We start from the raw sequence: 23,328 nt of genomic DNA on the forward strand, positions 1-23,328 counted from the left end.
GGCGCCGTGGCGCTTGGTGCCAAGACGGTCGGTGCCACTGGGCTCAGTGCCGAGACAGACAGTGCCGCAACAGGCAGTGTCGACGGGGGAGGCGGTGCAAACGGTGCCGGCGGTGCCAATGGTGCCAAGGCTCTCGATGCCGCCATGAGTCTCGGTGCCGCGGGAGGCAGACTGGTCTGCATCGGGGCAGTCGGTGCAGGGGAACGATGTCTAGTCAGGCTCCGCACCGGAGTGCCAAAGTCCATACTCAGGTCCCCACTCGAGGCGGAACTGTATTGCCTTCGCCTCGAGCGTTTTTCCCTGGACCGCCCTCGGTGCCGCGAAGCTCGACGACTGGGAGTCGGAGCTGGGAGGGGAGCCCGCACTCTCTACCCTCCCTGGCCGTCTGGGGGGAGACCTCGACTCCTGTCTCCTCCACCCACCAGGGTAACCCAACGCGGGTTTACCCTGAGACACCGGTCCTGGAACCCTTGGCCGAGGGGGGGACGGAGGCGTAGTCAGACCCATAAGGGCGCGAGCCGCAGCGAAAGCCTCCAGTGTCGACGGCCCCTGCAGAGGTGCTCCCCCACCCCCAGGAGTCGGGGGAGGCTCTCTGCGAGGAGATGCCGGTGCCGGAGTACTCTCCGTGGCACGTGGCTGGGGCATCTCCTGTCGGGCCCTCTGCTTTCCCAGTAGTAGGAGGGAGTCCATGTGCGCGGCCTCGCGCCGCTTCTTCTTCGTTGGTGCCGATGCACTCGATGCCGGTGATGTCGGTGCCGGCGGAGCGCTCTGCACCGAGGAAACGCTCGGTGCCGTCGGGGAGCGCGACGGTTCGGAGTCCGGCCGAAGCGCGGACTCCATGAGGATCGCCTTTAACCGGGCGTCCCTCTCCTTTTGGGTCCTCGGTTTAAAGGACCTGCAAATTTTACATTTCTCTTTCCTGTGTTGCTCCCCAAGGCATCGGAGGCAACGATCATGAGGGTCGCTGACAGGAAAGGCTTTTGCACATTGAGTGCAGGCTTTAAAGCCTGTGGAGCCAGGCATGGCTCCGCTCTGGCCCCTAAGGGCACTAGCTACCTTTAACTAACTGTTAACTATTCTATTCAAGACAAAAAACTCTAACAATAAAGGCTAACACTAAGGAATGCTACTTACGTTTGAATGCAAGAGGCAGACATTCCGTGTGACCGTCACAGGCGGAAAGAAGGAACTGAGGGGCTGCAGGGTCAGCAGCACCCTATGTACCACGGCATGAGCGCGGTACTCCAGAGGGCGCCTGAGCCGACCCTATGGGGCTTGCTAAGGGAAAAAAGTTCCAGGAATCTGTGCACGGGGCGCGCACACACCTATACTGGAATGGATATGAGCAATCACTCGAAGAGAGAATTTAAAATTTAAGTTTCATAAAGCAGTATTTTGTCCGTATTAAACATAATAGATCATCATAAGTATTACAAGAGATGCACATTTTGGATTACTTAGCAATACTTAACAGTGCAGTTTATCATGTTTTAGATCAGTGGTTCTCAACCCATGGCCAATCAGCACACAGTTGTGGCCCATGTGACATCCTCACGGCCAAACAAGTAGCATATATATCGTGTGGATGCGGCCCACATAAGACAGAGAGCTGAATATGCAACCCACAATGGCATATAGGTTGAGAAGCACTATTTTAGATGGCTGTGGCTGCATCAATTGTCAAGATCAAAGACCAAATGAACTCAATTCTTGGTAGGTAACTGATAAGACACCAATTTTTAAACAGCTTTATGTTTAAAAGTTATTATTAAAGTTTAAGTCACATACACATTTTTTAATGTGTTGTATGCACACTACAGAGCAATCCCAGAGCTGAGCATGCAGCACCAACACCACACACAGACAAGGATAAGAATGAAAGCAAGTCAGTCTATTTGACTTTAGAATATTTTCCCAAAATGAAGAGATGGAAATTCTATTCCTTGGGACACAAGAAATAAGCTGTACAAACAACAGATGAAAATAATAGGGAACAGTGCTGCGTTTTCATGAGATGGTAGATCATTTCGATCTCTAATTTCTAGGATTTAAGAGTGTGCTCACAACACTAAAAGCAGTCTGAAAACATGGTTGCTCAGTGAGGTATCCAAGCTGAACTCTCAAACACAAATAACTTAAGAGACTTTCCCATTGGGTCATTTGAGGTATTTGGATGATTTATTCGTGGAATGAATCAATTCAGCTTTAAAAGTAAATGAAGAACCTCTTTTTGCTTTCATCTCCACAAATACAACTCGTTTGAGAGACAGGAATAGACTGACAGAGTCAGCACAAGATGGATGGGTATAAACTGTTCAGGAAGAACAAGCAGGGGGAAAAAGGTGGAGGAGTTGCACTGTATGTAAGAGAACAATATGACTACTCAGAGCTCCAATAAGAAACTGAAGAAAAGCCTGTCAAGAGTCTCTGGGTTAAGTTTAGAGGCGAGAGCAACAAGGGTGATATTGTGATGGGCATCTGTTATAGACCATCAGACGAGGAGGATGAAGTAGATGAGGCTTTCTTAAGACAACTAACGAAAGTTTCCAGATCATAGGCCATGGTTCTCATGAGGGACTTCAATCACCCTGACATCTGCTGGGATAACAATACAGCAGTGCACAGACAATCCAGGAAGTTTTTGGAGAGTACCGCGGACAACTTCCTGGTGTAAGTGCTGGAGGAACCTACTAGGGGCCATGCTCCTCTTGACTTACTGCTCACAAACAGGGAAGTATTAGTAGTGAAGTAGAAGTGGGTGGCAACCTGGGCAGCAGTGACCATGAGGTGGTAGAGTTCAGGATCCTGATGACAGGAAGAAAGGAGAGCAGCAGAATATGGACCCTGGACTTCAGAAAAGTAGACTAAATCCCACAGAAAACTGATTGGCAGGATCGCCTGGGAAACTAAGATGAGGTGGAAAGGAGTCAAAGAGCTGGCTGTATTTTAAAAAAACCTTATTGAGGGTGCAGGAACAAACCATCCTGATGTGCGGAAAGAATAGCAAATATGGCAGGTGACCAGCTTGGCTTAACAGAGAAATATTCAGTGAGCTAAAACACAAAAAGAAGGCTTACAAGAAGTGGAAGTTTGGTCAGATGATTAGGGAGGAGTACAAAAATACTGCTCGAGCATGCAGGAGGGAAATCAGGAAGGCCAAAGCACAACTGGAGTTGCAGATAGCAAGGGACATGAAGGGTAAAAATAAGAGTTTCTACGGGTATGTTAGCAACAAAAAAAAAAGGTTAGGGAAAATGTGGGCCCCTTACTGAATGGGGAGACACCCTAGTGACAGAAGATACGGAAAAAGCTAACGTACTCAATGCATTTTTTCGTCTCTGTCTTCACAGACATGGTCAGTTACCAAACTACTGCTCTGGGCAACACAGAATGGGGATGAGGTGAGCAGGCGCGCGGCAGTGACAATGGTTTTTGCAGACTTGTCCCTTTCTGGTTTGCACGAGCTGAACTACATTTGTAGGCATGAGACATAGAGCCTAGCATACAGGACCACCATGGTGCTGGGTGCCATATGCGCCAGGATTTGGAGACAGATTCTGGCTGACACTTGAGAGCTGTGTTGAGCTGTGTCTATAAGCGATACCAAGGAAAGGAACCTGTCCTGCAGAAGAAAGGCCTTGGCCTGCAGAGAAAGAAGGTCAGCCGCTATGAACTTCAGGCACTGGATGAGTAGCAGGGTCGACTTCTGGACACTGATTTGGAGATCTAGTTTTGTGAGCACACATACCCGTCTTCAGTATCTCGGTATGCCTCACGTAGCGATTGGGCACTGAATAGGCAGTCGTCCAAATAGGGATACATCATAATCCCTCAAGAACATAGGCGGGCGGCTACAACTGAGAGGAGCCTGAAGAACACCCTTCGGGCCAATGACAGCTGGAAGGGCAGCACTCTGCACTGACAGTGTTCGTTTCCTAGTGTGAACCTCAGAAAGCATCTGTGAGCTGGTAATATCAAGACATGGAAATAGGCATCCTGTAGTTCAAGGGCTGAAAACCAGTCACCCTGTTCCAATGAGGGAATGATCATCGACAAGATAACTGTCCTGAATTTTTGAGCTTTGATAAACTTGTTGAGAATTCTGAAGTTCAAGATCAGTCTCCAACCTCCCTTCCTTTTGGGCATTAGGAAATAGCGAGAGAAGAACCCTGTGTCTCAGAGACGTTGAGGTACTAGTTCTATGGCTCATAGTTGGAGAAGGCTATGTATCTCCTGCCTTAGCAGACTCTTGTGAGAAGGGTCCCTGAAGAGGGATGGGGAAGGGGAATGTGGAGGGGTTAGGAAACATAATACCGGCCATTCTGGGCCAGACCAATCGTTCATCTAGCCCAGTATCCTGTCTTCCAACAGTGGCCAATGTGAGGTGCTTCAGAAGGAATTAATAGAACAGGTAGTCATCAAGTGATCCATCCCATTGACCATTCCCAGACCCTGGGAAACAGCAATCCCTGCCTATCCTGGCTAATAGCCATTGATGGACCTATCCTCCATGAACTTATCTAGTTCTTTTTGGAATCCCATTATAGTCTTGGCAAGGAGTTCCACAGGTTTACCGTGCCTTGTGTGAAGAAATATTTCCTTTTGTTCATTTTAAACCTGCTGCCTATTAATTTCATTTGGTGACTCCCTAGTTCTTGTGTTATGAGGAGGAGTAAATAACACTTCCTTATTTACTTTCTCCATACCCGTCATGATTTTATAGACCTCTATCATATCCACCCTTAGTCATCTCTTTTTCAAGCTGAAAAGCCCCCATTTTACTAATCTCTGTTCTAATAGTGTTCGTTTCCTAGTGTGAACCTCAGAAAGCATCTGTGAGCTGGTAATAACAAGACTAATCAAGCTTTTCCATACCCCTAATCATTCTAGTTGTCCTTTTCCATACCTTTTCCAATTCCAATATTTCTTTTTTGAGATGGGGCATTCAGATCTGCACACAGAATTCAAGATGTGGGTGTACCATGGATTTATAAAGAGGCAGTATGATGTTTTCTGTCTTATTATCTATCTCTTTCCCAATGATTCCCAACATTTTGTTAGCTTTTTTGACTGTCGCTGCACACTGAGTGGATGTTTTCAGAGAATTGTCCACAATGACTCCAAGATCTTTCTTGAGTGGTAACAGCTAATTTAGACCCCATCATTTTCTTTGTATAGTTGGGATTATGTTTTCTAATGTGCATTTATCAACATTGAATTTTATCTGTCATTTTGTTGCCCAATCACCCAGTTTTGCGAGATCCCTTTGTAATTCTTCTCACTATCCTTTGGACTTAACTATCTTGAATAGTTTTGTATCATCTGCAAATTTTGCCACCTCACTGGTTTCCCCTTTTTTGCAGATCATGTATGAATAAGTTGAACAGTACTGGTCCCAGTACAAACCCCTGGGAGACACCACTATTTACCTCTCTCCAATTTATTCCTACCCTTTGGACCATTGGACCTTGGACCATTTATTCCTACCCTTTGTTTCCTACTTTTTAACCAGTTACTGATCTAAGAGAGGACCTTCTCGCTTATTCCATGACCGCTTTCTTTGCTTAAGAGCCTTGGTAAGGGACCCTGTCAAAGGCTTTCTGAAAATCTAAGTACACTATATCCACTGGATTACCCTTATCCACATGCTTGTTGATCCCCTCAAAGAATTCTAGTAGATTGGTGAGGCATGATTTCTCTTTACATTAACCATGTTGACTCTTCCCCAGTAGATCATATTCATCTCTGTCTCTGATCATTCTGTTCTTTACTATAGTTTCAACCAATTTGCCTGATACTGAAGTTAGACTTACTGGCCTGTAATTGCCAGGATCACCTCTGGAGCCTTTTTTAAAAAATGGTGTCACATTAGCTATCCTCCAGTCATCTGGTACAGAAGCTGATTTAAATAATAGTTTACATACCGCAGTTAGTAGTTCTGCAATTTCACATTTGAGTTCCTTCAGAACTCTTGGGTGGATACTATCTGGTCCTGGTGATTTATTACTGTTTATCAATTAGTTCCAAAACCTCCTCTAATGACACCACAATCTGGGACAGTTCTTCAGATCTATCACCTAAAAAGAATGGCTCACATTTGGGAATCTCCCTCACATCCTTAGCTGTGAAGACTGATGCAAAGAATTCATTTAGTTTCTCCACAATACCCTTATCTTCCTTGAGTACTTCTTTAGCATCTTGATCCTCTAGTGGCCCCTCTGGTTGTTTAGCAGGTCTCCTGCTTCTTATGTACTTAAAAACCCTTTTTGTTGTTACTTTAAGTCTTAGGATAGCTGTTCTTCAAATTCTTTTTTGGCCTTTCAAATTATAGTTTTACACCAGAGTTTATGCTTCTTTTTATTTTCCTCAATAGGATTCAACTTTCACTTTTTAAAGGATGTCTTTTTGCCTCTAACTGCTTCTTTTACTTTGTTGTTTAGACATAGTTGTACATTTTTGGTCCGCTATGTTTTTTAATTTAGGGTATACATTTAAATTGAGACTCAATTATGGTGTCTAAAAAGTTTCTATGCAGCTTGCAGGGATATCACTTTTGGCATTGTACCTTTTAACTTCTGTTAAACTAACTTCCTCATTTTTGTGTAGTTCCCCTCTCTGAAATTAAATGCTACCATGGTGGGCTGCTTCGGTTCCCCCCTCCACTCCCTCAGAGATGTTAAATTTTATTATGTTATGGTCACTATTACCAAGCGGTTCAGCTATATTCACCTCTTGGAACAGATCCTATGCTCCACTTAGGACTAAGTGAAATTGCCTCTCCTCTTGTGGGTTCCAGGACTAGCTGCTCCAAGAAGCAGTAATTTAAGGTGCCAAGAAACTATTTCTGCATTCTGTCCTGAGGTGACATGTACCCAGTCAATATGGGGATAATTGAAATCCCCCCTTATTATTGAGTTTTTTATTTTTATAGCCTCTCTAACCTCCCTGAGCATTTCACTGTCACTATCACCATCTTGATCAGTAGTATATTCTTACTACTATATTATTATTCAAGCATGGAATTACTATCCATAGAGATTCTATGGCACAGTTTGGTTCATTTAAGGTTTTTATTTTATTTGACTCTATGCTTTCTTTCACATATAGTGCTATTGCTCCCCAGAACAACCTATTCTGTCCTTCCGATATATTTTGTACCCTGGTGTTACCATGTCCCATTGATTAGCCTCATTCTACCAAGTTGATGTGATACCTATTATATGAATATCCTCATTTAATACAAGGCACTCAAGTTCACCCATTTTAGTATTTAGACTTCTAGCATTTAGACTTCTAGCATTTGCACATAAGCACTTAATTTTTTTTTTTTTTTTTTAATTGTCACTTTGAAGTGACATGGGTTGAGTAACAAAACTTGACGATTTCCAGGACCCATCTGTCTGTGGTTATATGCTCCTAGGCACTGTGGAACGCTGCCAAACAGTGGCCAAACAAGGTATATGGCAGTTGGGAGTGGTCTTGCGGCGCCTCGACCTGCCTGTCACAAGTGCCTCTGAGTAGGTGCCTGGATAGAGGGATGTGGCTCAGAAGACTTGCATCTAGAGAGAATTTATTTCTCTTTCTGTGAGGCAATTAATTGTGCTGACGCGTAAATTGGGCCAGGTATGGTCTCTGTTGATATTGACCACTAAAACGTCTCTTTTGTCCTGGTGTATTGATGCCCAGAGACCTGAGAGTTGCCCTGGAGTCCTTTCAGGAGTGTAGCGACCCGTCGGTCTTCTCCGCGAAGAGATTTATATCTTCAAAAGGAATATCCTCAACTGTGGTCTGCACTTTCTTCAGGAATCCCAATAGCTGGAGCCATGACGCCTGCCTCATCACCATCTCCAGGGATACTGTCCTGGCCTCTGTATTGTCTGCATCTAAGGCTGATTGTAGGGCCGTCTTTGCCACTAACTGTCCCTCTTGGAGGATGGCTTTAAAAGTGTCCCGAGAGGCTTCTGGCAGTTTCTCAATACAGTCACTGAGTTTACTATAGTTTGTGTAGTCATATTTTGACAGTAGTGCCTGGTAGTTTCCGATCCAAAACTGCACACAGACCCAACAAATATACCTTTCTACCAAAGAGGTCCAGGCACTTCCAATCCGTCATATGGTGTATTTCATGCATAGTGTTGCCTTTCTCGGGAATTAACCGCATCGACAGCAAGGGAGCTGGGTGGTGAGTGCTTAAAAAGGAATGCTGAGTTCTTAGCGGGAACATAATATGCCGTCTGCTCGCTTGCAAGTCGGAGCTACTGAGGCCAGGGGTTTACCATATTATCTTGGCCATGTCTAAAATGGCTTGATTACCCAGTAAAGTGATTTTGGAGGTAGCTGAGGCATACAAAATGTCTATCAGTTCATGGTGAACATCCTTAACTTCCTCAACAGGTATGTGAAGGGCATCAGCTACCCTTTTTGCCAGCTCCTGAAACTGTCTGAAGTCATCCAGCATAAATGGTGGTGATGGCATAACTGCGTCGTACAGAGATGAGGAGGATATGGCCTTAAGTACAGCCTCTTCCTCTGGATCTCTTCTTGCTCCTCCATGTCTTGGATTGAGGCTCTCAATGCTGCTACCAAGGGAGCATGTCAGGAGGATGGGGGGAGGGGGAGGAGAGATCTTGGGCCACACTTGGTGCTCCCAAAGCTAGTTGCCAATGCCAAAGCGGTGACATAGGGTCTGGTGGAGGTACCACCTGGCGATACATTCCCACACCTTATTGGTAACGGGTCCCGTATGGAGCCTGGAAGGAGTACATGGAGGCCTCATCTGGCTCACTCTCCAAACCCTCACTTGACAGCAGCAGGGCCAGGTACGGCAGCAAGGAACTGTGTCTAGAACAACTACAACACGGTTCAAGAATCCTAGTACCGAGGTGCGTACAGGTGGATTCTCCAGCACCAGCTGGTCTTCATCACCCAACGTCAGCGGGAGTGCTGGTGATCGGTATCTTCCCCTGCCGACCTCTCCTGTGCCGAATATGCCAGCCAGTGTCGCTGGTGGTACCAATAATGCATTGTGTACTGGGAATGTCTTAGGTTGTCCGCCCTTTTAGCTTGCGTGCCGTGACTTCGCTGCCTGGGCCCTAAGAGTCTGTGGGCTTCTCTGTGGTGCTGAAGGCCTAGGCATCGTACTGTCTCAGTGCTGGCGGTGCCGAGGATAACAAGTACGTTGGAGATAGCTTTCTTTTATCTCTGGGCTCACTGATGGCGCTACCAGCTCTCTTCTTTAACTTATGAGAGGAGTCCCCTGACCACCTTTTAGACCCGCTATCCTTTGATGTAGAAGGAGGTGGTGAAGACTCATGCCCACCCAAGGGCTGGGGTTGGAGAGCCCACCTCCATAAAGATGATCTTCTGGCGAAGCTCTCTGTCTTTGCGAGATCTCAGTCAGAGCTGTTGGCAGAGGGATTACTTGCTTTTATTGTGGCCTTCACCGAGACAGCAAATGCACTGAGAGTGTTTGTCTGTGACTGGGAGAGCCTCACTGCAAATGCGACACTTGAAGCTTGGATAGTTGGGCATACCTTTGTCTAGGGGGTTCCTCTCTGCTGGGGTCGATGTATAACAAAGTCTATTCTTTTGATTTTCTTTTTTTTAAAATGGCACAGCCAAATAAAAAGATAAAAAAAACAAACTGGGAAGTTTGCAAAGTAAAGATTAACACTTGAAAGAGAAGTTCATCTGCTAACGACTACTAAATGCTCCGTCTCTAGCCAGGGGAGGTTGAGACGGAACTGAAGAGGGTTAAGCCCATGCCCACTGATGGCCTCGTGGCACAGCGCATGTGCAGGCACAATGGACACTGCTACCAAAGTTCTCTGATCAGCAGTGCAGAGATGCAGACACACATACAGAACCCAGAGAGTCACTACTCGAAGAAGAAATTGAATATTCTGCATCAAATGAGATCATTCAGGATTTATAAATTCTATTGTATTGTCATCTATCAATATAAACATTGGCACAGAGTGGATTGGCACATTGAGTGGATCTGGTGTGACAGGTAGGATTTTTCCCTTCCATTATTATTTGTAATCGAAAGCTTGTCAAAGGCTGAAGATTACTAGTCTTCTTCAGGGACACACAATAAAAATTGTTCTCTTTCAAAATGGACATGATCTACCATTGCTCTCAACAGGAATGAATGGATCTAACAGGCCTAAAAGTTCATTTTTAAAATTGCATATCAAATAACTGAAAATTTTACAGGATGACATTGTCTTGGGGCCTATAGTTTACAGTTTATGTATGAAAAGTCTAACAATTATAAAATATAAAACAAGGAAACTCCCAGACAACAACTAATGGAGTTAAAATGGAGTTAAGATTGAAAGTACATACTATTATGTTTAAGGTAAAGAAACATTGAAAAGCTGTGCAATTATCCTCACAAAAAAGAATTATAACTGCAGAAAATTCAAAGTTAAGGTTAGTTTAAGGAAATCAAAACATATTACAGTGTGGAAATGCAGTTAGGATAGCCCAACAACCTTACCGCTTCCTTGCAGTGATAACAAAAGGGGAGGGGGGGAGAGGAATATATGGAAGAAATTAATATTGCTTTAAAGGTCAGTTTAATCTAATCTGGGATCACAAAACACAAATATATTAATCATGATCGTATGGTTATTGGATATAAGAGACTTTGAAGTGACCCTACCTTTCACATAGCTAAAACCCAATAATTACAAATGTAAAATTAGAACGGTGTTTGCAGAAAATTGTTCAGAATTTAAAACTTAAACATGTAATAGCAAAATTCAGAGCATCAGAACTCAAAGCACATATTTTTCCTTTATCCAGCAATCAGAGAAATGCTTCCTCCCACCCTTTTTTTCGGGTAAACGTAACAGAGAAGAAATGTTTGAAAAGAAAAAGGGTGCCTATTATCAGTGGTATCATAAATACACAAAAATACAAAGAAGGTGACACATTTCAAATTTGTTAAATCTAAATAGGAACCTGTAGCAGCAGACTGCTCTTGGGTTTCAGAAGGTGTAAACGAAAGTTCACAGTCCGCAACTTTTTCTTCCTTTAAACTGCTATTCACATCAAGCAGTGTGGGCTGTGATATATCTCCGGATGATTGAGATGCTTGTTCACAGGAGTTTTGGTCAGATTCAACAGGAATTTCTAACTGAACTAGGGGAAAGAAAGAAAAAGGAGTTTGTGGGAGCAAAATAAACATCAAAACAAACATTAGATAGCCATAGTACTGGAAAAGACAGCTCTACATCGCAAGATGCTAAAGACTTAAGGCAAAAGCAGATGTGTTTGTCTCACCAATTTCTGTCTTAGGTGGATAACAGAAATGAGTGAAACTAAACCTCAACTCCCTTCCCTCTTAACGTTTGACTATCACATCTAGTGATTCCAGCAGACCAGGAAGCCCAATAGGATTTAATAGGTTGGATTTCCTGAGAAAATCAGGCAGGGAATGGAGTGGCTCCATCAAGGTATTTATACAGTACAGTTCTCATTACACGATGGTAACTTAAGTATCTGGTGGAGATTCTACAAAAGGAGAGAGTGAAATATAGTACTTGAAGATCGTTCTAATATGGGGGGAGAAAGGTTGTAAAAAGGAATAAAGCATCTATCCAAACCGATGTAAGCACTTTAAGGGCAGTTAGTGTGATTTTGTTTGGTGTTCGTAAAGTGCCTAACAATGGGGTGCTGGTCTATGATGGTGGTTCTTAGGGTGCAACAGCCATTAATTAATAAATGAATAAATACTCTATAGGGTTCTAGCAGTTCCAGTAGGGATCCCTTAAACCTTAGAGAGAAAAAAAAAAAAGCGATGGACATGATATACTTTGATTTCAGCAAAGCTTGTGATACTGATAAGAATACTGTGGGAGAATGTAAGTTAAAGAAGTATTGGTTGGATGAATGAACTATAAGATGGATAGAAAGCAGGCTTGACCATTAGGCTCAATAGGTAGTAATCAAAAGCTCGGTATCTAGTTGGGAGCCAATAACAAGCGGAGTGCCCCAGTGGTCGGTGCTGGGGACTGTGTTGTTCAACATCTTCATTAATGATCTGGAAGATGGGGTGGATTGCACCCTCAGCAAGTTTGTGGATTACACTAAGGTGAGGGGAGTGGTAGATTCAATGCTTTTTTTGCCTCTGTCTTCACAGACCAGGTCAGCTCCCAGACTACTGGACTGGGCAGCACAGAATGGGGAGGAGGTGAGCAGCCTTCAGTGCTGAAAGAACAGGTTCAGGACTATTTAGAAAGTCTGGACATACACAAGTCCATGGGACTGGATGCAATGCATCTGAGGGTGCAGAGTTAATTGGCGATTGGGGAAGGTCCCGAATGACTGAAAAAAGGGAAATACAGTGCCCATCTTCAAAAAAAGGGAAGGAGGAGGAACTGGGGAACTACAGACCGGTCAGCCTCACCTCAGTCCCTGAAAAAATCATGGGGCAGGTCTTCCAGGAATCCATTTTGGGGCACTTGGAAGAAAAGAAGGTGGTCAGGAACAGTCAGCATGGATTCACCAATGGCAAGTCATGCCTGACCAACTTGATCGCCTTCTATGAAGAGGTGACTAGCTTTGTGGTTTTGGACAATCTGTCCCCAGTTCAAGTGAATTCCAATGTATCAACTGCACATAAAACTGATTTCATATTTAGCTTTCATCAATCTTCTTTGCAAGGGAAAGTCATTTAAACTTCATCTTAGTGATTAGATATAATTGTAATAGAAAGAGAAAACCTGAGACACGAGGCCTGCTTTAAGGAGCCTGGTGTAAGGCCTAAGGCCTAAACTAAAATCAGGCCTTGCTGATATAAAGCAAAGATAGCAAGAGTCAGGCTATGAACAAAAGTCAGGCCTTGTTACAAAGCAGATGACTGATTGCAGGTTCAATACCTGATACATGAACTTGGCAAAAATGCAAATACTCCTAAGAAGTGCTAGGCACAGGTCACCCATATAAACACATTCCAGAAGGATAGGATCAGAACACCCCGATACCGAATTATGGTATAAACACACTCCCTGAAGATGATATAGGAACACACTGAGCCTTCCTAAGGATAAGGTTAGGATGATACTGATGGATAGAGATGTTTTGATCAAACCAACATGTACAAGGTAAAGGATGATAACTATAAATTTGTTTATATCGGTGTATAAAAGGGGTTTCTTTGTCTGGCCTAAAAGGGAGCACAAAGTCCCACACTCACTGAGCTGGTCCTTTATAACAGGTATACATGTCTTAGGATCCCTGAAGTCTATGGGGTGCTATTACTGTGCATCGTCAACAATAAACCTGGCCGAGCACCTTCACTACTGAACCAAGTCTGTGGTCTTCTTGGGCAGTTAGAGCCACGTCTGCTGTGTCAGCTACCTGCACAAAGCTGGTGCAGCACAGACATAACACACACACACAGTCAACAACGTATGACTAAACAACGCTCCCTCATAATGACCCACGAGCATACCATTACAACAAAGTACTTACGTTCCTCAGATTCCTTTGGACTAGATGCTGGATCTTTCAAAGGTCCAATTTCAGCTACAGTTGTTGTAACAACATCTGTATTTACAATCTCATGACTACCATTGGAGGAAAGCCTTGAAGATCGTCTCCTAATTTGGTCTCTTTCATTGCTGTCTGGAGAGTTTTTCAACTTTTCCTGAGCTAAAAAGCATTATAAGTTCAATTTCATTGTGTAACAGACTGTCAATCATGGAACATTAAAGCTTGACAGTGAGGTACTGGTTATGTGGTTAACACCTGCAGCTCATTTATGCCTCTACCTCTAATAATCAGAACTCCAGTTATTGAACAGGTAAGTAACTTCCCATTCTCCTTTGAGTGATTGCCCATACACATATTCCATTGCTGGTGATGCCTAAGCAATGATCTTACATAATGGAGGTGGGAACTTGAAGTCTTTTAGAAAATAAAGATTGCAGCACCCTCCTCACTGAAGTGATGGCAACTAGAAAAGGTTTTCATTTACATATGCAAGAGGGAGCCTGTTGGTAACTGCTCAAAGGATGCTCTCATTAAAGCCAAGAGTACCAGACTCAAGGCCCATGGAGTGACAGGGTCCTTGACCAATGAGAATACCTTAATCAGGCCTTTGAAGAACTTGACCACAGTTGGATAGGAGAAGATTGTATGGCTGTCTAAAGGTGAACGATGGGCCGAGATCATCGCCAAGTGTACCTTGACTGAATTCAAGGATAAATTACTTTGTTTTATGTCCTGTGCATAATTCAGAATTCAAGATATCAAGAAGTGATGAGGAGTGATGGACTTCCACTGACACTAATGAGAAAACCATGTCCTTTTCTCCAGGTAAGTTTCCCTCGTGAAGTCCTTCCTGCTATTTATGAAGTGTGACACTAAGAGTCCCTCAGAGCCAAATGTCAAAGAGATCATTGCTCTGTAAACAATTCCTGTCAGGCCTGACCAAATCACTAGACCTAGCCTATTGTTGTCATAGTATTTATTCATAAGTAATGTCACTTAAGGTACCAAATGAAAGCTGCTGACATGGTGATCATTAATATTGTGAAGTGTATATATATTAATACCATAGGAGAAATTATGTATACCTACTATTAATCTTTAAAGTCTGAACCCAAAGGAAGAAATAGGTTCCTTCCAGAAGAGGAAGCAAGGCAGTTCTCTCTCTGTCAAATGTAAATTAAGCACAGCAAGCCAAAAACAACAGAAACTACATTGGCATATCAAGTCAACAGGAAACACAGGCTGACAGGGAGATTTGAATTCAATATGGCACTAGCACACCGAAGAACAAACAGAAATACATTTTGAAGGTCTTCCAGACTAAAATGGGGTGCAAGGACAACACCCCTGTATCTATTTTACTGAGGGACACCTCTGACAGAGGGGGGTGATTTATAAAGGAATTAATTCTAGATTCACTAAAAATCAGCAAGCTTTGCAGAAAGACTTTGAGGGTAAGGAACTGCTTTAGACAAAGGTTGCAGCATATTAAGTTTTAGTCTCTAGAAAATGGATTTTACTTTAGACTACAGTGTTGTGTTATTATAAAGGACATGATCCTCAGCTATAACCTTCCAGATATCTCTCTCTTTGGTAACAGTTTAGTGACAGGGTCTGGATGCTACTGGTGAACACTCTTCAACAGGGGTCTGAGAACTGGGGTGCACTTAATGTTAACCTGCAAAGCAAAACAGAACTGAGAAAGTCCTGATGAGAGTGTGAGTATTTGAAAGGCTAGCGATGTACAAGAGCTGACAACCAGTTATCACAAAATGAACTCCCTCACACTGGAGGCAGAGGGTAAAAAATGTGACCCACAATCCTGGGCGCCAAAAGGAAGTGTCATATGAGGATATTCCTGACTGAAGAGGAGCAAGTCAACAACTATCCAATCTCTATGCTCTAAGATAAAAAGACCTCAAGTCCACATGTGGGACTTTCCCCTTGTTTTACAATATCAGAGATTTGGAAACAAAGGTAAGGTTTTGGGCTGGGAGGCTGACAGGTTCAAGATGTTGGGGACCCAAAGCTGCCGCAGCCACACCACAACTACAGGCAGGATTCAGCCAAGCTGATCCTTGATCTTGCAGAGCACTCTAGGGATCGTGGAAATTAGGGGACAGGCATACATCAGACTCCCAACTACAGGATCAGGAAAGTAGCAGCTATGGAGCCTGGGTTCACACATCCCTTGGGACAGAATGTCTGACTTTTCTGATCATCTCATGTTCATACAGGACTATCCAGGTGTAGCATCAGCATGAAAAGATGTCCCAAAGTGTAGAATCTTTGATCTCTTACCTGTGTTTGGTAAACAAAAAACCCTTCATTTTCAGTTTTTATTTTTATTAAAATTTCTAGGGAAACTTATTGTGTTTATTCCAATTAATGTGAAAACTGGTGCAAAAATTAACTTCAGTTTTCTGAGTACATATCAGGGTTAAAATTGGGGGACAGCAAGAAAGAAAATAAAGGAACAAATGAAGAAAAGTAAGAGTACTTCTCACCTAGCTCCCCATTCCGAACAGCAAGATGGCGGCTGGGTAACCTGGGCTGGCCAGGTTACCCAGCCACCAACTCTCCTTCTGGAGTGAGCTAGGAAGAGGACGAGGTGGAGGAGGCAAGGAGGTCATCTCCTCACACTACTTCCTTCACCTATATTGGGCCCACTCCAGAGAGAGAGAGATGGCAGCTAGGTTACCTGGTTACTCACCTGCCATCTCTACTTCCGAAGCAGGGAGCTGGGTCTAGGGAGTTCCATGCCTTTTTTTTTTTTTTTAAATAAAGAACTTGAACACTGACATACACAAACATACATACATTCGTGTGTATATCTTCCACTACAGTGCCTTACACTTTAAGGGATGGCCTCGGATTTACATTTAGATCAGTATATTTACATTGTTTGTTTGTTAATAAATTAATTTCCTTAACACAATCAGTATTTTCATGTATGCGAGTGGTCTAACATTCAGGTGAAATATTGATATATATCCAATAATAGCTTTTGTAAAACCTGGGATTTTATTGGACAAAAACAGTAAACAATAAAAACTAAGGGCCTTGTTGGTATAGAAATATCTGCTGAGATTGCCCACTGAAGTATTTTGTACATCAGGTAGAGGTATGACCAATAGAGAAACACAATGTTTGATGCACTAGTTCCATAATCTGACGGCTTCCTGGCAGAACTGGGAGGATCTTACCTCACCCCGCTTGTTGATGCAGAACATAATGGTCATATCGTCTGCCATTAAACTGGACCAATTGCTCCCGATGTACTGAAGGAAGGACTTGCAAGCCATGCGTCCCACTCAGAGCTCCAAGAGATTGATATACTTCCTTGTCTCTCTCAGGGTCCAGAGACCCTGCACTCGAAGGTTTCTCATGTGTACTCCCCATGCTTTGAGCAAAGTGTCTATTGCTATAGTTCTGGATGGCAGGGGAGGCTGAAAGAGGCTCCCAATGCATGCATTCACAGGGTTCTTCCACCACTGCAGGAAAGACTGTACTATAGCACTCAGGGGACATAGAGGGGCATATCCAGCTGATGCCTGGAAGGGTACACACTGCATCATGATTGTTGCCACTGATCTGGTGGCAATATCTGCTTCATCCAGAGCTGCTCACCTTAGCCACAAGATCATTTTCTGAGACTCTTCCCAAGTACTCCCCACCTTTTGGTCTGAGGGAAGTTTGTCACAAAGACCTGCATTCTTTCATAATTCCTAAAGTCACAGCAGGACAGCAGGGCTTGGTAAATGGTGACCCTAAACTGACGGGTCGCCAGTGACTACATTTTTCAAGTCAATACATCTAGTTTCTCTGGATCCTTGTCTCTGGGTGTTGATTTATAGTGATGGAATTTTTCATTGGCCTTCATTACCAATAGTGAAGGTGGCACTGGGAGTGCATAAGAGAACTGAGCCCTTTTGGATGGAACCTGATAATTTTTGTCCATTTTACAAGAAGCAGCAGCTTCTGTGGACTGGTGTTTTTGACACAACACTTTCACTGAATCCATCATCATTCATCAGAAAAGCAATCCTTCCTGGTGTGAAGAACTGATGTATATACACCAATGTGTAGGTTTGTTCCTGAACTTCTTCCATAGGGATTTGCAGAGTCTGCACAATCCTCAAATTTTTCTTGGAATCCCCAAAGTCATCAAGTTGAGAGACTGTCTGTGGGACGACAGGTCCACCAGAGCAGATATATCTCCTGGTAATTGCGACCTCTAAGTCCTCCTCTTGTTCTGATGGGGTGTGGGGAGGTGCTGGCTCTGGCACAGCTTGTGTTGTCATGGTTGGTGGAAATAATCTCACAGATTTCTGCGTTCTATCCTAAGGCTATTCCATGGTGTGAGAAACCAGGGACCTTGTGGTGTTGGTTGAGTCTTCCAGTATCCTTCTCTGGAGGAATGTCTGGATCCCCTATATGAAGAGTACAGTTCACATCCAAGTTCTCTGTTATCACTTGAAGTCTCAGATGAGGCTGATGAGAATACTCTACATCCAAAGAAAGAGCTATGGCTCGTGGAGTGAATAGTAAGGCTAGCAGGCAGCAGGACAGAAATTGTCAACATAGTTTTAGTTCTGCAAATGGCACTGAAGCAGATGAAAGAGGTGACTCTGGCGCCTGCATGATGAGCACGTCTCTGTGCCATAAACTTCAGTGCCAGCTGGTGCAGTGGTGTAGCCAGACGTAACACTGCGTCTACAGACACCAACTGTGGTGCCCAGGCTGGCAGTACCTTGTATTTCAACGCAGAGGTCTTTGCTAATTCCACAGTCATGACATGGATTGATATCTGTGCCAAGATTCTGGAGAAGTGAGGCTTTAGAGGTTCTGATTTTGCTTAGTGTCAGCTTGTTACCAGTTCCGATGGACCAATATGGAACTGAGCTTGCACAGGAACTACAAAAGACTGGGGAGTCTCTGAGGGCGAAGAGTGCTGAGGGGAGTTTTTACAGGTGGGAGATCCCCCATTAGGCCTACCCACACCTTAAGTCTTGTCCACCGATTTCCTGGTGGATCTGGATGAAGACAGAGCTCTCTGTGGGATAAGGAGACTCCCATGTCATTCCTCAGCTCCAACAGACTGCACCCAAGGGAGGGGAAGAGGGGGCAGGGCAAGTTCTCCTAAAGACCCAGGATCAGAGGTTGGTCTCATAGACTTTCTCATGTAAGCACACTTCTCTGTTCTCTCTCTGTCAGGGCACTAAACGACTTACAAATTGAGAATTTCCCAGGTATTTGCAATGCTCCAAGGCAATAAAGGCACTTAATGTGCTCATCGTTTATTGGTATTGCTTTGTTGCATGCCAGACAGTACTTAAACCGAGGAGAGCTCATGAGGCCACCCTGAGACCCAAGAATAACTTGGAGACTTATCTATTAATACTACTCAAAACTACCATAACCGTAAGATTAGAAGAGAAGCAAAAAGTTGCTGACAGTTGCAGGATCAGCAAGCCACTTCATTTAGAATCTCAGAGTGGTGTGTAGAACTAAGTGACAGCTGGCGCACTCCACGTTTCTACATCCTTGATGCAGAGCAAGAGGACTCTTGGAGCAAATGTGCATCATAGACTGCTGGCCAAAAGTACTCCAAACTCCAATACATGAGGCAAATATGCACCATCATCAGCGGAACGTGCATATGGACAATCACTCAAAAGAAAATATTAGATTTCCCTCCCCCAGTGGTGTCATTTCAGTGAACCTCAAACATCTTTTCAATAACCTAAAAAGAGGTTAAGCTATTTAAATCTTGTAGGGCATGTTAAGGTTCAGAGCGAACTTTATTACAGAAGTACCTACATAGATAGAAAATACCCGATAGAGGGCTCATTCAAAGGCATAACAAGATCCAACAGCTAGATGTTGAAACTACATAACTACATACATTTAGGCTAGAAATAAGGTGAAAGTATTTTTAGTAGTGAGGGTAATTAACCATTCGAATAATTTATCAAGGAATGTGGTGGATTCTTTATACTTGAAATCTCTAAATCAGGACGGGAGGACTTTTGAAATGATATGCTATAATTCAACCACAACTTATTGGGATTGATTCAGGAATCACTATGTGAAATTCTATGGCCTGGTCTACTTAGGAAGTCAGATTTGAACACACTGATCCCTTTTAGTCTTAAAATCTATGAAATCTTTCTTTCAAGATTTTTGTGGGGACTACTTACAACATAACATTGATACACTTTAATGCCCAATGTAAATTAACATCATTGCAACAGATTCCCTATAGAACACACACAGCTTTTAAACTATCTAAAACTGAAATTGAAAGACAATGTTATAGAAAGGACAATGTTATAAAATGACAAACAACTATTGTAAGTTAAGTACTAAAAATACTCACACAAGCTTTTTTCAACCCTAGGGCGTTTTGATGGGATTTCCCCTCCTTTAGGTATTTTCCGCCTTCTTAATTCCAACGTTATTGGCTGCAATGTTTGAGAACTTTGCTCTACAAATTTAGATAAAACCAGAGGAAGGAAATTTGACTAAATATACCAATAAAGTCAGTTAAAATACTCAAATTTGTATATTTAAAAAAATGACACTTTTTTCAGAGCTTTATAAAAAACAAGTATTAATATTTATATAATTCTGTAATTTTCTTTCCTCTTATTTTAGCATATCATGATTGACTCCTATAGTAAACACACTCATTTGATCATATCATTTTATTTATTACATCACATATTGTCATGTTAGTGTGTCTACATATCAGTTCTGCAACTGTTGCCTTAAAAACCATGTCTGTATGACTACATTTTTAGATCTCTCTACCAATGTCACTTAAACACAACCCAAACATGTTGCTGGTTGTCATGACCCGAGGTTAGTAGTGAATGAGCTGCACTCTATCATTGCCACAGTGATGATCAGCTAAAACAAGTGCTGTAACAGCAACATTTATTCAAACTTACTTAGAACATAAAGATCCCCACTCCTCAAATTAGAAAAGAATGCAGTGCTGAGCTGCTCAGCATCTCTGATTACCCACAAGAATTTCTAGAATACTGCATAAATATGAACATTTTAAGTACTAACCTGTTGGGGGTGTAATAGGTGGTCTACCACGTTTTCTTTTAGTTTCCTTTATGTTTTCTGGTGGACTCTTCACATTGTCATTTTCAGGTTTCTTCTCAATTTGTGCATCTACTGAATATTCCATATCATTCTCTGATATATTCTCTTTGTCTTCTTTCCCATTCTTAGGTATATTTTTTTCAGAGACTTTTCCTTTTTCTGAGATGACTATTAATTTTCCTTCTTTATCAGGTTGTTTAGCTCTTTTTTCTGTATTTAATGCCTTTTCATCCTTGTCCTTCTTAGCATTCTCTGTTGCTTTCCTCTGTTCTTTAAACTTCTCCCGTTTTTCAGGAGATGAAAGGATTTCATTACCTCTTTCTTTAGGTCTAGGATTACCCACGATATTCTAAAATAGAGACAACAGGAAGTGAAAAATGCACGATTCTTTGCATTTTGAAATTAATTTTTCTTTGTGTTTAACATAACCATAAAAAAGCAAAATATGTAAGCAAGAAACAGGTCCATATGTCATGCCAGTATAACCCATAAATTAAAATTTAAGATTATAGGCAGAGAGCTGCAGTAAAACCTGCCAAGAGCGATCACTCATGGAAGATAGAAAAAGTGGTCGCTTCTAAGAGGTAGTCTCTTCAAAGGTTTGCTGTAAAATGGGCACTTTTACGATGTACAGAAAGGCTACTATTGTTATCAGTTTCCTGTTTAATTTTAATCGCCTTTTAAATTAACACTGTATACAGTATAAAATACAGTATTGTACTGTATTTAAAATCTGTTGATGGGTTTATTAATACAATAGTACAGTATTTATGTTAATCAAAAGAAGAAATTCAGTATACTAATACAAGTGCTTATTTTCTGAACTGAAGCCAATTTTTTACAATAACCTGTGATATCAAAAAGTCCAGGTCTCAGTCTACAGTAGCCTGTATTTATTTGAAAAAGTCACTTTTCTTGATGTTTACCACTTCTTCTGCATTGTTGAACAACTCTAAATGTCAGTTGTTGCCCTTTTGAAGGGCAAAATCTTTCATGTCTTTATTCATATTCTTGGCTTCAGGCACAGAAAAAGACAGTTGCTTACTTTGTAACTGTTGTTCTTCGAGATGTGTTGCTTATTTCCATTCCATTGTAGGTGCGTGCATGCTCTGTGCACGGTTATTGGAAAATTTTTCCCCTTAGCAGATCCCGTAGGGCCAGCTTCGGCACCCTTTGGAGACCTGCATGCATGGCACGGTATATGAGGCGCTGCCAGCCCTATGCCCCTCAGTTCCTTCTTGCCATCAACTCCGACAGCAGGGACAGGTCATGGAATAGACATGAGCAACACATCTCGAAGAACAACAGTTACAAGTAACAGTTACAAGTAACCATCTTTTCTTCTTTGAGTGTTTGCTCATGTCCATTCCATTGTAGATGACTTCCAAGCAGTACCTTGGAGGTGGGTTCAAAGTTCACAGGTTGGTTGACTGCAACACCGCCCTATTGAATCTGGCATCATCTCTAGCCTGTTGTATGATAGCATAGTGGGATGTAAAGGTATGAATGACGACCACGTAGCAGCTTTGCATAGATCCTGCATAGGCATTGGCGCCAAGAATGCTGCAGAAAATGCCTGAGCTCTGATGGAGTAAGCTGCAACGTTGCCTGGGAGCAGAACCTTCACCTGCTCATAGCAGAAGCGTATGCAGGTGATTATCCGGGAGGAAATTAGTTGCAACGAGGCAGGTAAGCCTTTCATCCTTTCGGCCACTGCGATGAATAGCTGTGTAGACTTACAGAATGGCTTTGTCCTCTCCAAGTAGAAAGCCAGGGCTCTGCGTACATCCAGTGTACTCTTCAGAAGCGTGCGGCTTTGGGAAAAACTACTGGCAGGAAAATATCCTGTTTGGTGTGGAATTGTGAAACCACCTTGGGCAAGAAGGCCAGGTGAAGCCTTATAAAAATTGTATAAGGCGGCTCCAAAGTGAGTGCCCTGATTTCAGACACCCTCCTAGCTGAGGTGATAGCTACTAGGAAGGCCACCTTCCATGACAGTAGCAGAAGTGAGCAAGTTGTCATAGGCTCGAATGGTGCCCTCATGAGTCTGGAGAGGACCAAATTCAGGTCCCGGGGGGTACAGGATCCCTGACCTGTGGGTAGAGCTTATCTATGCCCTTCAGAAATCTCACCATGACGTGAGAAAAGAACTATCTCCCACGAATCAGGGGATGGAAGGCTGAGATGGCAGCCAGATGCACTTTTAACGAGGCAGTAGCTAGACCCTGAAGTTTGAGGTGCAACAAGTAGTCTAGGACCACCTGGATCAGCGCCTGGTGGGGCATAATCTGCCATGCTGCAACCCAGCAAGTGAACCTCTTCCACATGGCCGAATATGATGACCCCATGGAGGGCTTCCTGCTATTCATCAGTATGGTATGCACCTGAGACAAGCAAGCTTGTTCTTCCAAGCTCAGCCATTCAGCCTCCACGTTGTCAGGTGGAGAGACTCCAGGTCCGGGTGCAGAAGGTGCCCTGGTTCTGGGAAAGTAGGTCGTGCCACCTTGGTAGCTTCAGGGGAGGGGCAACTGACAGCTCCAGGAGCGTCATGAACCAGTGCTGCCTGGGCCACATGGGTGCAATAAGGATGACCCTCGCCTTGTCTTTCTTGATCTTTAATAAGACCTTGTGTATTAACGGAATGGGAAGGAAGGTGTATAACAGCCCCCCTCCCCCCCCGACCAGTGAATGAGGACTGGTTCA

General features: G+C 43.2%; 1 protein-coding gene across 6 annotated transcripts in view; it reads right to left on the minus strand.

Annotated features, from left to right (window-relative positions):
* PHF20 (PHD finger protein 20) overlaps positions 1 to 23,328 on the minus strand; it is a 184,254-nt gene that overhangs the window by 96,257 nt on the left and 64,669 nt on the right. For 5 of the 6 annotated variants that reach the window (XM_067546847.1, XM_067546843.1, XM_067546844.1 and 2 more), the window contains 4 exons: positions 20,587 to 20,974; positions 19,889 to 19,996; positions 13,486 to 13,665; positions 10,972 to 11,151 (listed from right to left, as the gene is read on the minus strand). In XM_067546847.1, the coding sequence (XP_067402948.1) occupies positions 10,972 to 11,151; positions 13,486 to 13,665; positions 19,889 to 19,996; positions 20,587 to 20,974 (856 nt within the window). The remainder of the gene's footprint in view (positions 1 to 10,971; positions 11,152 to 13,485; positions 13,666 to 19,888; positions 19,997 to 20,586; positions 20,975 to 23,328) is intronic. The other variant, XM_067546848.1, reaches the window with a different exon arrangement.

This window comes from Emydura macquarii, unplaced genomic scaffold (genome assembly GCF_026122565.2).
Source record: "Emydura macquarii macquarii isolate MOO-44397 ecotype Brisbane River unplaced genomic scaffold, CSIRO-AGI_Emac_v2 contig_1170, whole genome shotgun sequence".
Lineage (NCBI taxonomy): Eukaryota > Metazoa > Chordata > Testudines > Chelidae > Emydura > Emydura macquarii.